This window comes from Adiantum capillus-veneris, chromosome 3 (assembly GCF_014529385.1).
Source record: "Adiantum capillus-veneris isolate H3 chromosome 3, ASM1452938v2, whole genome shotgun sequence".
Classification (NCBI taxonomy): Eukaryota; Viridiplantae; Streptophyta; class Polypodiopsida; order Polypodiales; family Pteridaceae; genus Adiantum; species Adiantum capillus-veneris.
In genome coordinates, this window is record NC_140933.1 from 36,843,509 (window position 1) to 36,859,294 (window position 15,786).

A 15,786-nucleotide genomic window follows, 5' to 3' on the forward strand; every position below is an offset into this window, starting at 1 on the left:
GACAAGTGCACCCCCTTGTGGTATTAATCTTCTTGATTGAGAGTGCGGCCATGGGTCTCTACTCTCATCAAGATGTTTAACTACTACAAGACCCCTATATGAGCCCATCTAGCATGCAAGTACAAGCTAAACGAATCTCTCAAAGCACACCCACATGACGATAGAAATAGCCATTGCAACATGCACAATTCTACGTGGCAAGAATGCTCTCATCGCCATGGCCATCCCAAAGTGGTGGGATTTTGAATGTAGTTTTTATGGGATTTTCCCTAGTATACAAGAAAATGTTGCTTGACCACAAGGTGTAGCACACAACCACAACAACAAGGTGAGAATCACCAACTTTTGGCCACTCTCTTAGGAGGGCACATGCACCCTTGAATGTAGGGTTTTCGTCCAAAAAGCATATGGTCCTACCACTAAAAAAGGTGGATTTTGGTAGGTAGTTGAATGAGACATGAACGGCCCGGGTCTAATGTCCCCCCCCCCCGCCCTTCACAATGTACTGAAGCACCATTCACTTGCCGAGGAGCGAGAGAGCTACAAATGAAGTGATCTTGCAAAAGCCTGCAGCACGCTGTGCGCACTCTGATATCGATGTTAGCACAACCCATAACTAAAATGGCCGAGCACCTTCTCTGGATGTGCATAAGAAGCATATCGATCAACGATGTTCATTTCTGAATGGAGGACGAATGTAGCCTTTATATGTGCTTGCCCTATCTCTCTTGGGGCATCTTCTAAAAAAGAAGAAACCATTCTCTCCTCTACTTCTTTGTTTCTTCCACCGTACACAACAACTTGGCATGCTTAGGCCCCTGCCACACTTGGGGCACACAATTGGACAACGTGAGGTGGCGGCTAGCTATTGATCCCAAAGGGAAACTTGGGCTGAAGACCTTGTCAAGTGGATGGGCATCACCCCTTAGCCAAGTTCTTGCACTCCATGGCCATCTGCAAAAGGCAACGCGGGAATGTACACGACAAGCGCTAAGCTTAGGTCGTCGGTGTGAAGCACGAACCTTTAAGCATCTGGCTCTGGTTTGTTGCTGCACATGGTCCCTTGTTTCTTTGAAATCGTGTGTGACACGAGAGGGGTTGGCCACCAACAAGATTGAGAGGGGCGGGTGTCCCGGTGTGATTGGGGCCTTACTCTCTACTCTCTTAGGGTGCGCACATGCACTAGCTGCAACATCCCGGTCGGTGGAGATTCTATGGTGCCCCACCACCTTTTTGGACAGTAGCATTCTGCTTCTTCAACGCTCTCCTGCCTTTTTCACCGGAAAGTGACTCCCCTTTCCTAGCTGTTTGCAGCGATGGCGAAGCGGTGGCACATTTAAAATAGCGGGCCAATCAATCTTTTGCTGTCGGTTTGCTGTAGTAGCTGCGTGTGTTGACGACGATCACCCCCACCATGCCGATCGACCTGCATGTGCGTTAAGTAACGATTGCCTAAAGCGGCCGATGGAGATTTGGGCACCAGAGTTTGGCTGGGACCCTAGGCTCTCCATTTCATTTCAAACTGAAAGAAGAGAGTATTTTATTCAAGGAAGGCCGTTAGATGGGGAACGATCGAGTGGCCAGTAACGAGTAGGGTATAATCCGTGTGCTCGTCGTTGATTGGTCGCGACAGAAAAGTTAGGTATATAGTGCAGTTGAGTTGAATTTTGGAGCACTGCATCATTCCGCTCACCATTGCGTTTATCTGTTGCTTCTTATTCGAGCTCGATATCTTCAATGGCGCCCAAGTCCAAGGAAGCTGCCCCTGCAGAGGCCGAGCAAAAGGCCCAGAAGACCCCAAAGGCCGGCAAGAAGCCTGCTGGGAAAAGGCCTGCTGCTGAGAAGAAGCCTGCTGCTGCAAAGGAGGGAGGCGACAAGAAGAAGAAGAAAAAGGCCAAGAGCACTGAGACCTACAAGATCTATATCTTCAAGGTGCTGAAGCAGGTCCACCCAGACACAGGTATTTCTTCGAAGGCCATGGGCATCATGAATTCTTTCATCAATGACATCTTTGAAAAGCTTGCTCAAGAGGCTGCCCGCCTTGCTCGCTACAACAAGAAGCCTACTATCACCAGCCGGGAGATTCAGACTGCTGTTCGTCTCATCCTGCCTGGTGAGCTTGCTAAGCATGCGGTTTCTGAGGGCACTAAGGCAGTGACCAAATTTACGAGTGCTTAATAAATTCTGACAATCAAAGGTGTTTCTTAACACCACCTGTTTCTAAGGATTGAGAACTCTTTGTCTGACATGGTCAAGGTCGACTAACTTGTCTTATAGATTATCATGCTGCTCTTGTTAGATCGAATTTCTTTGAGCAATATGGGACCCTGGATGTTCCATCTTGCTGAGCCCCTTTGATGCTCCTGCTTGCCAACTGTAGGTGAGGGTGTTACTGTGCTGAAGATTGACACAGTGGTAATGGTAAATGTCAGGTATGGTTCTTAGCTGGCTTTGATGCAGCATTGTTAATTGTTCTGTGGCAGCCACCATACCTCTCAGTAATTCTCTTGTATGCACTTGGTTTTAAGTGCTATAGCCATAGCTAATGTCTGGCTTGTAACACTGATTGTTGTCGCACATCACTTTTTGATACTCTGGAGAGAAGGTTTGAGATGTGTTAGCTCTTTGCCAATCTGCCAATGTTAGAAGAGGCATCTATTATAGTGAAGGAAGATCTTGGCCTGGAAGCAGGGTTGTTGTAGATACTTGGCGTCACCTGCATTCATTAGAAGCACTATTTGAATTGTTTCTCCATGTGGATGTATGCCCTTATGTTCAGTTCAATTTTGGGGCCTCTTCTAGGGAGGGTGATTGTATCATGTGAGCTCACATGAAGGCAAACAAATACGTAGTGATGCTCTAACAAGGGAAACTATGGCATAATTTTTCATAGACACAGGTAATTGGTGTCTTGGCAAATTTGTTTTCAGTCGGAGAGGTATTGTCACATTTTGTACTGTTGCTACATGATCTAGAATGTGGTGGTTGATTAAACTTGGTGCTGCCATTGTTGAACAGTGGATAGAATTTGGAAGAGGGACAGATCTCATTTGCTATGGGATATCATTTGCATGATTCTGTGGCAGAGCTTTGTAGCTTGGTGGCTGAGATATGATAGGTGCTGTCTTATTCAAAGGCTACTTGATTAATTGTCTGTCAATTGTTCCTAAGTTGGCAAATTTTTTCCAAAAGCATTGTTCATTGCAGCAAGCTCTGATATGTGCACACTGTTGAAGAAAGTGAGTGCATGTCCATCCTCCGCTACCTGCTTGTTCTCCCTCCCTTTCTGTCCTGGTGACTGCTGCAAACCCTCTATTGTTATGGAGAGCTCAAAGAATTGATCTCTTGTCTCAATTTCATTTCAGAAGACTTTTTCCATCAGTGGGCAAATCTCTGGAGAGATTTCTAATAAAACATGAATGGATCAATAGTGTGCAATCAGAGAAAATGAACGCTTCTTAATCCTAAAAGCTCTCTGGAGTTATAGGTGTTTGTGTATCTAGTTGCAGATGTGTTTTCGAGGAAATTACTATTATAAAGTGTCAATTACTTAAGGCTCTTAATTCCCTCAAAGCAACGGGATATCCTGTGGCCAGGGCTGAGCCCAGCCAGCTGAATGCGTGCAGGATTTGCACTGGCAGCAGTAGTGTGTGAAATTTAACGTTAGCTTTCTCAATCTCCACTCTGCTGAAGTGGCAACTCTGTGTTTATTAACAGAGTTGCAATTGAATGTCCTTGTTGACCAGTTGTTGCATACAGTGATGTCTATCGCACAACCTATTGCATGGCTGGCAGCTTCTCTTTTTCTCCCTAAAGGGGGAGGTGTGGTGTGTGGTCATGTACGTAGAGTCCGAACACCTAGTGTGGTCGGACATGTTATGGTTGTAACCAACTCTCTAGCATAAATAAGGAGGTGCTTGCTCCAAACGAGGCACGCTCATTTGGGCTAAGAATGGACTTGACAAGAAGGGATCAACTCCAACGCCTCATCTGGGGGGAGTGATCATACAACGGCTTTGAGACTAAGGGACTGAGCTTGGGGGCTAGATTCGTCATCATGCCGATCATCATCAAGGCATGGAACTCGAACATCTCGTTTACAAACATCAGGTCGCTATCCCGATGTAATGGACTAGACGAGGAAGAACTGAGGCTCGGGGACGATATTTTTGCGACATACATCCATCTCTATAAGGGGTTTGGTGGGCTTGACTTGATGCTTAATTGAATGGGAAAAAACTAGGCTAGAAAGAGTGAGAAATTGAAAAAGAAAACTAGAACTTTGCAATAAAAACCAATTAACTGAAAGTGAGAAGGGAGAAAAATTGTTGTGACCTGCATCTCTTGAGTTCTCTCGTTGACAAGAAGCACCTCTGTAGTGATGCTACAACTTGCTTAATGACAAACTCCTTCAAATCAATAGCAATCTTATCATTTGTAATTGTCTCATCATGTTGGGTTGAAAGAAGCACACTGTGCACTCGAAGAGGAATCATAGCGCCACCTTCATTCTTGTACTCCACAGTGACCTGAGTCTTACCATCAGGGCGAAGCCAAGAACAAGTTCCATTCTTTTTGACCTCAGTGGGTTTAGCCACAAGCTTGGTTGCCAACACGTGATTGAGGGGCCTAAACTCTTTTGTCTCATCTGTAGCATAACCAACCTTGTGCCCTTGATCACCAGCACCAATCTCTTTTGGCTTTTGTGTGAAGCGACCATGGACCCCCTGGGCAATATCCGGACTCTGTTGCTCAATGTAAACGAACACCTTGCAGTGGTCAGCATCCAAGCCCACATCCTCAGACACAAATCCAATCTCTTTGCAAGTGTCCTGCACTATATTCCCATAATCAATGACAGCTTTGGTTGTGATTTCACCAAAAATCATAACCATGTTGGTCTTGGTGCAAGTTTTGCACGCCACCTTGCTCTTCGGGCCTTGTTCCAGACAAGCATTCGAAACTGCATTAGAGGGTGGTCACAAAGCTTGTCAAGGTGGCCTTCATTGATAGATTTGGAGATGAAAAGGAAAGTCGTCGTTGACTGCGACGCCTGCCCCGTTGGAATGATTCAGTCCATCGTTACTAATTGGCAGCAGCTGGCCATTGGTGTCGTTGTCGTTGCCGTGGCTCTCATCGTCATCCCTACAGTATCTTAACCACCAACTACGTGGTGCTCATAGACAGGCGTTGGGTGGGGGACATTGCTCTCTCTCTCTCTCTCTCTCTCTCTCTCTCTCTCTCTCTCTCTCTCCGTTATCAAACAAGAACGCCATGAGTAGGCTCAAGGAATTAGCAAGAAAAGCAAGAAACGTCCCTAATTGCCCGTCGCCTCCACCAATGTGGCGTACCCAAATGTAGAGCAAGATAGAGACCAAATGAGCATGCCTCGTTTGGAGCAAGCACCTCTTTATTTATGCTAGAGAGTTGGTTACAACCATAACATGTCCGACCACACTAGGTGGCCGGACTCTACCTACATGACCACACACCACAATATGATACAAGGCTTTTATATGAGGTGGGGATATATGCACGTGTTTTGAGGACATGGGGTTAATTACTCTTGCATCTTGACGGCATGTGTAACAATGAAGATCACGATTCTTCTTGACACTCGTGAACAAATGCACGCTGAGATTGTTAGTCAAAACGGCAATCGAGAAAGAGTATCATTCTGAGAAGGACCAGGAGCTTGCAAAATATGCACTATAGTCGGCTATGATTGCATTGCATTTAACAGGTATCTGACATTATGAAATTGTTCACACGGTCAAACAAATTCATGATGAGAGCGACTCAATGGGTGTTGACAAAACATATGAGCATACAAATTAGTGAATCAGAAGACTTGAACTGCAGAGGTTGGTATAAATAGCAAAGATAGATCATTCTCAAAAGCACATTATGTGCTTGTGGAGCACACTTATTGTATGAGATAATAGCAGCAAGGTCAAAACAGCCATAGGTTGTTTTCAGGACATGCAAAGTATATGCCCTTAATAAGTAGGCAAGGTTGACAACGAAGAGGAGATGGACAAGCGAGAAAGATCTTCACTACGTAACACATGTGAAACCCATGTACAATGACATGAAAATCAACGACAGTGATAAAAACAACAATGAAGCAAGTATGGGGTACCCAATCCAAAAAATTTGAAAAATCGTGGGATGAATGTGAAGTGGAAAAGCGAAGGGTTTACTTTGGAAGGAAAAAGGAAAGGGAGAGAGAGCGCATGGCCAAGAGTCAGCAAGGTGTGTTGGGGTTTTTTTTTGGGGGGGGGAGGGGGGTGCGTGCAAGGCGGGAGGCGAGGCAGGCAAGCAAGGCGGGATAGGAGGGGATGGGCAGAGCCGAGGACAATTTTTTTGTAATTAAAAGTTAACTATGTGTGGGCGAGCTGGTGGACAGAGTGATAAGCAGACGGAGAGGAGGTGCAGAGGTTGAACTCTAGAAGAGACGTAGTTGCAGAAGTGGCGCAAGCGGAAGAGGGGAGGACAGGGGGTTCTAGATGTTTTTTTAAAATTTAATATTCACGTCTGTGATAGCCGAGGGCGACCGTGGCTGTGGTCTACAACAGTTCACGATGCATCATATCTCTCGTGCGCCCGTGTTCGACTCTCCAACTCCATTTTAGAGGTCGACCCCTCAATGGAGGGGTGGGTATGAGTTGCTAAGGTAAAAGGTTGGATTCTAAGGAAATCTTGAGACGAATGAATAAATAGAGGAAGCAAGTAGAATTCATGTTTGCTAAGATAATCCTTATTCACATGCCTATGTAATAGAAAGTGGACTAAGAGACAAGGCACACCTTTCGTTTCTTATGAATTTTGGAGAGACACAGCCAACTCTCCACCATACTTTTGCATTTCACTCGGATTGTGCACTATCTATTTTTGTACCATTTTGAAAAACTTTAGGATAAGTGTAATTGGTGTTTTGATTTTATTCATAGATTTTCAAAGGTAGATTTTTGAAATGCAAACTCATCGAATTGAAGATATAAGATGATTGATATGTACGCAAAAAAGAGTACTTGATCTTTTATAACAATTACATTAAGCGTCACAAACGTGTTCCAAAAATCTTTAATGTTTATGTTTGTATGTCTCATTTTAAAAAAATGATCAAACAATAACCTCTCATATCTTTCTATGACAAGACCAACCAAGCATGACTAATTTGTTCTCACAAGAGTGATTAAATGTGACATTGTTAATAGCTTGTTATGCAATAATTACTATACATCTAATAATGAAGAATTTGCATGACATAGAGATCAATGTATTGACGTATCAAGCTCAACACATGGTATGCCTATATGACTTCCTTGCCTACATCTATTGTTGCACGAGATAATGGATTATCACCAATGGTACTACAACTAGAGTTCACCAACTTTGTCTACCTACTGAGAGTGACAGCACTCTATTTACCATCTCACTCACTATTGGTTCCATATTGATTGTTGTAAATAGTCTATTATTATTTGTCATTCACCACCATTTTATCATTTTTAGTAGTGAAGAAAAGTAGCAGCTTTCAACCTCCATCTTCATTGTGTGCTCTCTTGGTCATGTGTGCACACGCTTGTAAGAGCTCAAGCTCTCTCCTCTTATCTCGTTATAGTGTATTAGAGACTAGTTATGGCTAAGGTTGTGTGAAAGACAACCAAGAGAAATAGAACACATTTTGAGTGTTATAGATTTGATGTCTTTGCTATTTGTAAAAGAAAATAACATTGGTGAAGAATCGTCTATCATCTTCACAAGGTGCTAGTAATTTTGAAGGGGTCTTCTATAATAAGAGAAGTATGGGTGGAGGACGAGGTGTAGTTTAAGGACGTGGACATGGTTGTGGAAACCAAAATCAAAGCCATTCACAAATGTATGACAATCATTCGTGAAAGATAGGTGACATAGATAATCTCCAAGGGAGGGGAAGTACAACATTGGACTATGTACTCCTTTATGAGGTTGGTATGGATGTTCAACTCTATGGTTACACAAATGCTACTAGTTCATCTATGATATGTTAATGTTCCCACTTGGGAGTATTGCTATCATGTGTAGTAACATGCAATCCTTTGTCGAGTGCATATATTGAGTAGAAGGGTGCTATAGTGGCAACATGTGAGATAGCAAGGCTATAGATGCAACTTGGAGGGTTTGGCATACAAGTTTAGAGGTTGGTTGTTATATATTGCGACAACCTCAACAACATATAGTTAGCGTGGAACCCAACGTTTCGTGCAAAGACAACGCATTGAGGTGCACCACCATTGCATCATAAATACGGTTTTGATTGGCGACATTGACCTTAGGTATGTGAGGATAGATGGACAAGGTGCATAGAAGGTGAGCAAATTTTGATCCATGCGTGGAGTTTGAGAGATGGCGTTGAGCTTGAGGGGGAGTGTTGATATATCAATCTCAACACATATGACTCTTGGATAACGCCTCACCTACATTTATCATTGGCATGATGATAGTGGATACCAGGGTCATCACAAATGCAACTACAAATGGACTCCATCGACTTGAGCTACCTCCAAGAGTGTGATGGCCCTCATTTGCTAGCTCACTCGCAAACGGTTTTACGTTGACTGTTGGACATAATTTCTTATTATGCTGTATCTTACACTTAACTATTGAAGACCAAATTATCATTTAGAGTAATGAAAAAGAAGCAACTCCATCTCCATAAGGTGATTTCTTGGTTATGTATAAGTGCACTTGCAAGAGTGTAGCGCCGATAGTGTGTCGTGCTCTCTACAGTGGGTGCTCCTCAGTGCAATGTGCGTGACATATCACTCAAAACAAAATGAAAACAAAGGAAACAATAGACAACAACTGATCAACACAGAGACACAACAGTAGACTAGAACATATGGACTCGACTATCTCAAAGAAACGATATAGACTCTGGCGTGGCAGCACACTCAGCTCCAACCCAGAACTCACGGGTACAATGGGGGTGTCGAGGCTCAGATGTGCAGCGATGTGCAGACGTGCTGTGTGTATGGACGGGTACAATGGGGGCGTCGAGGCTCAATGCGCAGGGATGTGCAAACATGCCGTGTGTATGGACGCGCTACACTCGACAATGACCTGGACCATATATGAAGAAGATAACTGATGACCCAACCGCTACTACTCATATATACCACCATAAAGAGCCACCAACGGCTCATAAATGTCATCCCTCTAAGTCTATCCCCAAACTGAGTGGTGGTGGTGACCTGGCTATGATGTCCACTAGACCACCGTCCGTATCCCTGCCACGTGTCACTGCCCAGCCCAGAGAGTCCGTTGAACCAGACCAGACCAAATGTACTAACCGTGTGTCTTGTGAAAGTGACACTGTAGCCTGCTACAGATTGCCCGCCACAAGATCGCTCACCGTCTTGGTGAGAGGATCAATGAAACTAGAGAGAACAATGAAAAACCAGAAAAAACGCAGTACACTTTGACTGAACAAGGTGATGTTTGGAGAAGATCTTGAGTTCCCAAGAAGAAGTACCAATGAAACAATGTCGATATTTGCAAGATATGCTGAAGGAGTAATGACCCGGCGCAATGAGGTAAACTGACCAAAAGATTGCCAAGATTAACAAAGCCCACAAAGCACCCGAAGTGAGGAATATGGAGCTAGTTGCAGTTGGCTAGAGGGAAAGGAGTAGGTAGGGGAGGGGTGAGGGGGAAAAGAGGTGGGTAGGGGCGAGGGAGGAAGGGCTAGTTATTAGCGGCGAGGGGGGAGGGGGTGGGGACGAGTTGGGGAGGGGGTAGGGTGAGTTGGTGAGGGGGGGACGAGTTGGGAAAGAGGACTAGTTGAGGGGGGGACGAGTTAGGGAGGGGGTAGGGACAAGTTGGGGAGGGGGACTAGTTGGGAGGGGGGACGAGTTGGGGAGGGGGACTAGTTGGGAAAGAGGACTAGTTGGGAGGGGGGACTAGTTGGGGAGGGGGTAGGGGCGAGTTGGCAAGGGGGACTAGTTGGGAAAGAGGACTAGTTGGGGAAGAGGACTAGTTGGGGAGGGGGGACTAGTTGGGGGGTTGGGGGGGGGGGGGGGGGGCGAGAGTTGGGAGAGAGGGGGTTTCCCCAATCATGAAGTGCTTTAGTGTGTCACAGCCATGGTCTTCCAATGAGCAAGGGAAATATGCCCTCCACCTGGGGAAGACGAACCACAACAAAATCCAAGTTAAAAGTAAAGTCTTTACCTGCAGAGGCACATTGTCCACTATGCCCACTGGGTAGACTATCCACTGGTTGGCCAATGTAACTGTGAAGGGAGCAGGGCGAGTAGGCTGTAGACCTAGAGCTATCATAGTGAACTCATGCATCAAGTTGATGCCAGATCCACCATCCACTATCACTCCTGAGAATTACCGACCCAAAACGAACACTGTCAGGCAAGGGCTTCTATAATCAGTGAGGGGAGCAGTGGGATTGGATATCATATAGGACTCTGATTGTCGCACTGGGAGGTACCCCACCACTAGGACTTGCTCCAGGGTGAATAACAGCAAGGGTGTCACTTCTAAAACTCGCATCTAGTTGCAACATGTCATAGAGGGACACTTGTTGGAAGGTGTTGTTCAAGATTGTCTCTGTTGTAAGCTTCTCTTTTTCTACCAGTTGTTTCTCTGGTACCTTGATCTTCTGTAGATCGGAAACTGCTTCCAAGAAAGAGCAAAGATTTGGATTCTTGCTTGCCACTGGGTGATGGCTTGTTAGCAGCTGAAGGCAGGGTATCCACTGTTGGAAGAATGTGTGGGGGAGTTGAACTTGTTGGAATACTACGACCGAGAGCGGCTCTTTGGGCCCAAGTGAGGACACCCGATGGCTCCTCTACCAACTGCAACTTATTTTGAGGGGTAACCACGTGGGTAGAAGGGGACGGTTGAGGAACGATGCTGACTGCTATCAGATTGAGCTTGGGAAAGGTAAACCCATTTTGGCTTTGACCTGGGTTCGAAGCCGTGAATGCACGAAGTATAGGGCAATCCTTACTGTAGCGATCCTTCGTTTCAGGGCAATGACGGTAGGGAGGGGACCCTTCGGCAAGAGGGCATTTGCTTCGGTAATGACCATATTCCCCGCATTTTTAGCACAAAATGGGCTGATTCAATGGGCGAGTCGAAGAGCGAGGTGGTCCTTGCTCCTGGTGCATGGAGTTGGAGGTGGAGGCATAGAAGCTTTGAGGTGATGAGGGAGCATGGGTATGATAAAAGCTCTGAGAGGGAAAAGTACTTTGCATACCTTGCATAGGAGGGGCTGTCAATAAAGGTGGCATGTGGTGTGGATGGCCATAGGGAGAAACCATATTGGATGCCGGTGCTGATCCTTGTTGAAGAGTATGACCAAGACTTTGCTGTATTTGTCGCAATCCCTTGAGGTAGTAGCAATCCTTGTCCTCATGACCAGACTTTTCACAGAAGTGGCAGTAAACCCGAAGGGGGCATTCATGTGGAGGGTGCCCTGGAGAGCGGGCATGAGCTACACCAAACCATAGCCTTAGTCTCCTGCTGAGACTTGAGCTCTTCTAGCTCGCGCTTGATATGTTCCAATGCCTCATGATGTGGAGGCTTCTCCTTTCTAAGAGAGAAGGACCTCTCTCCTCTTGAAGAGCTCGTTATAACTTTAGGGCTTCCAGTTCCCTGCGTAAAGAAGTTAAAGGATCAGAAGGACTTTCCAAAAACAATGAGGGGTCTCTACCTGAGGAGAGTTGATAAACAGCTTCCTAGCTCCCTCTATCCTAGTAGAGCAGCCGCGACAACTCCTCCAGAGTGGCGTCAGGTCGAAGACTCTCTCGGAGTTTTTGCCGGGAAGTTTTGGGAAGAGCCTTCTCCACCCACTTCTTAATCATAAACTCCCCTGGTTGTTGAGGAAGCTTGGCAACCAGAGACTTGGTTTTAGTCATGAGTTTTGCAAAAGTCTCCTCTGGCTGGAGCACCATGTTGGCCAACTCATCCAAAACCTTTTCCTGGAAGTCACCTGGCGTGAATGCTGCACAGAATTGTTGTCTTAAAGCTGCCCAAGTTGCAAAGTGATTCTCTACAAACTGACTATACCACTTGTCTGCTAAACCATCCAAGGTTGATGGAAACAACACCAAACAAGCATCTTCTCTATTAAGGCCACGACCTCTGCAGAGAGATACAAACCTCTTTGCATGTTCATCTGCATCTTCTGAGGAGAGTCCCTTGAAAGTAGGAAACTTGATGTTTACCTTGGCCAAAACACTGGTCAACGCCTCCATGGCCACTTGCGTAGGAGCCCGTTGCTCAATAGCTTGCTGTAACAAAATGGGAGAGAGTTTTACTGGGGAAGGTGACTTGGAAGATGTAGAACCGAATGGAGGAATGGATGATGCCGTATGTGGAGGTATGGGTGATGAGGTTGGTGGACTTCTACTAGGTACTAAGGGTTGACGTCTTCTGTTGTAGTGCTTCAGAGGACTCAGTAGTGCGTTTTGACACTTAAATGACCGCCTTGTATGTGTCATGCAGTGACCACAAACCCAACGAAGCTTTGGGCAAGAAGACTTTTAACCGTGGTTGAACACAGGTCCAGACTCTACTAGACCAATGCAAGTGACTAGGCCACCTGGCTGGACCAGGGACGAGGAAGGACTAGACCAGGATGAGAGCTTGGTTGGACCAGGGCGAGAGAGGACCAGACCAGCAGGGCGAGAGACTAGGTCAGTTAGAGTAAGCTGTCTAGGGTGAAACTGGACCAGACCAGCAGACTGCTGGCCAAGCGAACTAGGTGAGGCTAGGTAAAACCCAGCTAGCTCCTCGATTTGTACCTCAACAGAGAGTGAGACTTCCGTTGAGGTCTCACCGGGTGTGCCAAAAATGAGAGCACCTGTAGCGCGGATAGTGTGTCGTGCTCTCTACAGTGGGTGCTCCTCAGTGCAATGTGCGTGACATCTCACTCAAAACAAAATGAAAACAAAGAAAACAATAGAAAACAACTGATCAACACAGAGACATAACAACAGACCAGAACATATGGACTCGCCTATCTCAAAGAACCAATACAGACTCTGGCGTGGCAGTACACTCAGCTCCAGCCCAAAACTCACGGGTACAATGGGGGTGTCGAGGCTCAGATGTGTAGTGATGTGCAAACGTGCTGTGTGTATGGACGCGCTACTCTCGACGATGACTTGGACCATATATGAAGAAGATAAGTGATGACCCAACCTCTACTACTTATATGTAGCTCCATAAAGAGCCACCAACGGCTCATAAATGTCAGCCCTCTAAGTCTATCCCCAAACTGAGTGGTGGTGATGACCTACCCACGATGTCCACTAGACCACCGTCCGTATTCCTGCCATGTGTCACTGCCCAGCTCAGAGAGTTCGTGAAAGTGACACTATAGCCTCCTACAAAGAGTTGAAGCTCTCTCCCCCTCTATCTCTTTACACAAAGTATCATAGTTATTACAAGCTTTAAGGCTTCAAATATTGACAACTATAGCGATTAAGCTTCTTTTGAGTTTCCTTGTTCTCTTATGTGCTTATGATTACATGGAGCATTCTAATAAATTTGAATGTAAGGTACTATTGGCTCTACACTAAAGAAGATTAAATGTAGGCACTAATGGCTCTACAAAAAGGACACTTAATACATAATGGAGGAAGCATTTGTGCCCCCACCATCACCTTGCATATGTAGCGGGGCTATTTTATTGGTTGCAACAATTAGAATCACCCATATTTCTTTTTTTATCCTTAAAAAATCATTTAAAAAAAGGGGAAGGGGAGGCAGAGGGATTGGTATAACTTCAACCCAAGGGCAAAATAATGTTCCCATGTCTATTGGCACGAGGCTACTGTGGATGGTAAATTTCACTATATAGACTAAAATGATTGGCACTCTTGTCTCCCCATGGTTCGTGACTAAGCTTCCCACCTCTTGTGACCATTATACTGTCCACCTATGGGTGTAATCACCATGGAAACACAATAGTTCCTTAAGAACTTTAACCTCGATGCCAAATGGAATCTCCTTTTGTTTACAATACTAGCTTCAGACGCACTACTACAAGTATCATTCTTGCTAAGTGGGCATCTACCATGGCCAAGTTGTCAAGCCAAAGATAAAGGTTTATCACTAGAAGAAAAAACATGTAGCTAGTGGCACATGTCGCAAGAATAAGACAAACATCATAAAAAAGAATCAAGAAGCCATGGACACAAAGATAAATGAATTACAAGAAGGTAATCTATGGCAATGGTAGAGGCAACTGACCACCCTACAAGTAAGACCTTGATGCATTTCAAGCATAGCCAATTAACATGTCAACAAGGGTGACCCTACAAGTAAGACCTTGATGCTTTTCAAGCATAGCCAATTAACATGACAACAATGGTGAAACCCTTGACGTGAAAACTTTTGCCTAGATTGAACATATTATTAAAATGTTCAAGCTTTACCAAAATTTTTATTTTGCAAGCATTGGAAACACACATTGTTAAGGAGTCGTATCAGACACGTATTCTCAAGTCTTGGCAATTCCCTTACAATGTTCAAGCATTGGCATCCACTATGTTTGATGGACAACAACTACTGAATCTTCTTTGAAGGCTCAACATTACCTTGATGTATTTTAAGCCAGTCTCCGACATCTAGCCCAATAGGGATATAACAAAGGATATACCTTTCACATCACATTTTTGATGAAGAAAAGTCTCACAAAAAGGTGGCTATTTAACACCAAAAGGCATGAGATTTGGACCATGGATGTCTCACGTCATTGAGAAATTAATGCTACACTTTGTGCAACATACAATCCCAATGGTAAGCCCTGTTGAACCAATCCAACAACGACGCTACCCAATGAATCCCAAGTATGCAAAGATTGTTTAGGAAGAAATAAAAAAGCTTATCAAATGTGGATTCATATACCCTATTGAGCACTCTGAATGGGTGTCTCCAACAATAATCGTGCCAAAAAAGAATGGGAAATTTAAGAGTGTGCGGACTTCACAAGGTTAATGCAGCCACTAGGAGAGACCATTACCATATTAAAAACATATGCTTGAAAGAGTAGCAATCAAGGAGTCTTATAGCTTCCTAGATGGATACTCGGGTTACAATCAAATCAGGATTGCACTAGAGGATCAAGCTAAAACTTCCTTCATAACATAATTTGGAGTGTTCGCACTTCACGTGATGGGTTTTGGCTTAAGCAATGCCCCTCTTACATTCTAATAATTGATAAACATTGCTTTCAGAGAATATTTAAGGGAGATTTGTGAACATTTCCTAGAAGATCTTTGTGTTTATTCTTGCTAAACAAAACATTCATCATGTCTACGAAAGGTGTTTGACAACTGTAGGTTATATCGTATCTCATTGAACCCTTTCAAATACCAATTATGGGTCAAGCACGGAGTACTTTTAGGGCATATAGTGTCCAAGAATGGCATCTTCACAAATGAAAGCAAAATAAAGTAGTTCTATAATTACCATCTCCCACCAACTATAAGGGAGTTCAAAGATTCATGGGTCATGTCGATTATTATCGACGATTTATTCTATTTTTCATTGAGATAGCTCATCCCTTACACCAATTTCTCATTGAATATAAAAAGAACAAAGAGTGTGACAAGGCCTACGAGTGTCCCAATTTAAAGGCACCTAAGTGGATTGTTATCTTTAATGTGCATATTGAAACTTTGCCATTGGATGTGTTCTAACTCAAGCAGGAGAACATAAATTGGACAACACCATTAGCTTTGCCAATTGCCAATTGAGCGATTATAAAAGGAACTA

At 44.6% G+C, this 15,786-nt stretch overlaps 2 protein-coding genes across 2 annotated transcripts; one reads left to right on the forward strand and one right to left on the reverse strand.

Moving 5' to 3' along the window:
* The first annotated feature begins 1,675 nt into the window (after positions 1 to 1,675).
* On the forward strand, positions 1,676 to 2,246 carry LOC147460757 (histone H2B.11-like). Its single transcript, XM_086508463.1, has one exon. The coding sequence runs from the start codon at positions 1,738 to 1,740 to the stop codon at positions 2,176 to 2,178; it is 441 nt and encodes a 146-aa protein (XP_086364589.1). The 5' UTR covers positions 1,676 to 1,737; the 3' UTR covers positions 2,179 to 2,246.
* A 189-nt stretch (positions 2,247 to 2,435) lies between these two features.
* LOC147460758 (S-adenosylmethionine synthase 2-like) lies at positions 2,436 to 6,189 on the reverse strand. The gene has a single exon (XM_086508462.1). It carries the CDS (start codon positions 4,893 to 4,895, stop codon positions 4,299 to 4,301), a length of 597 nt encoding a protein of 198 aa, XP_086364588.1. The 5' UTR covers positions 4,896 to 6,189; the 3' UTR covers positions 2,436 to 4,298.
* Between the last annotated feature and the right edge of the window lie 9,597 nt (positions 6,190 to 15,786).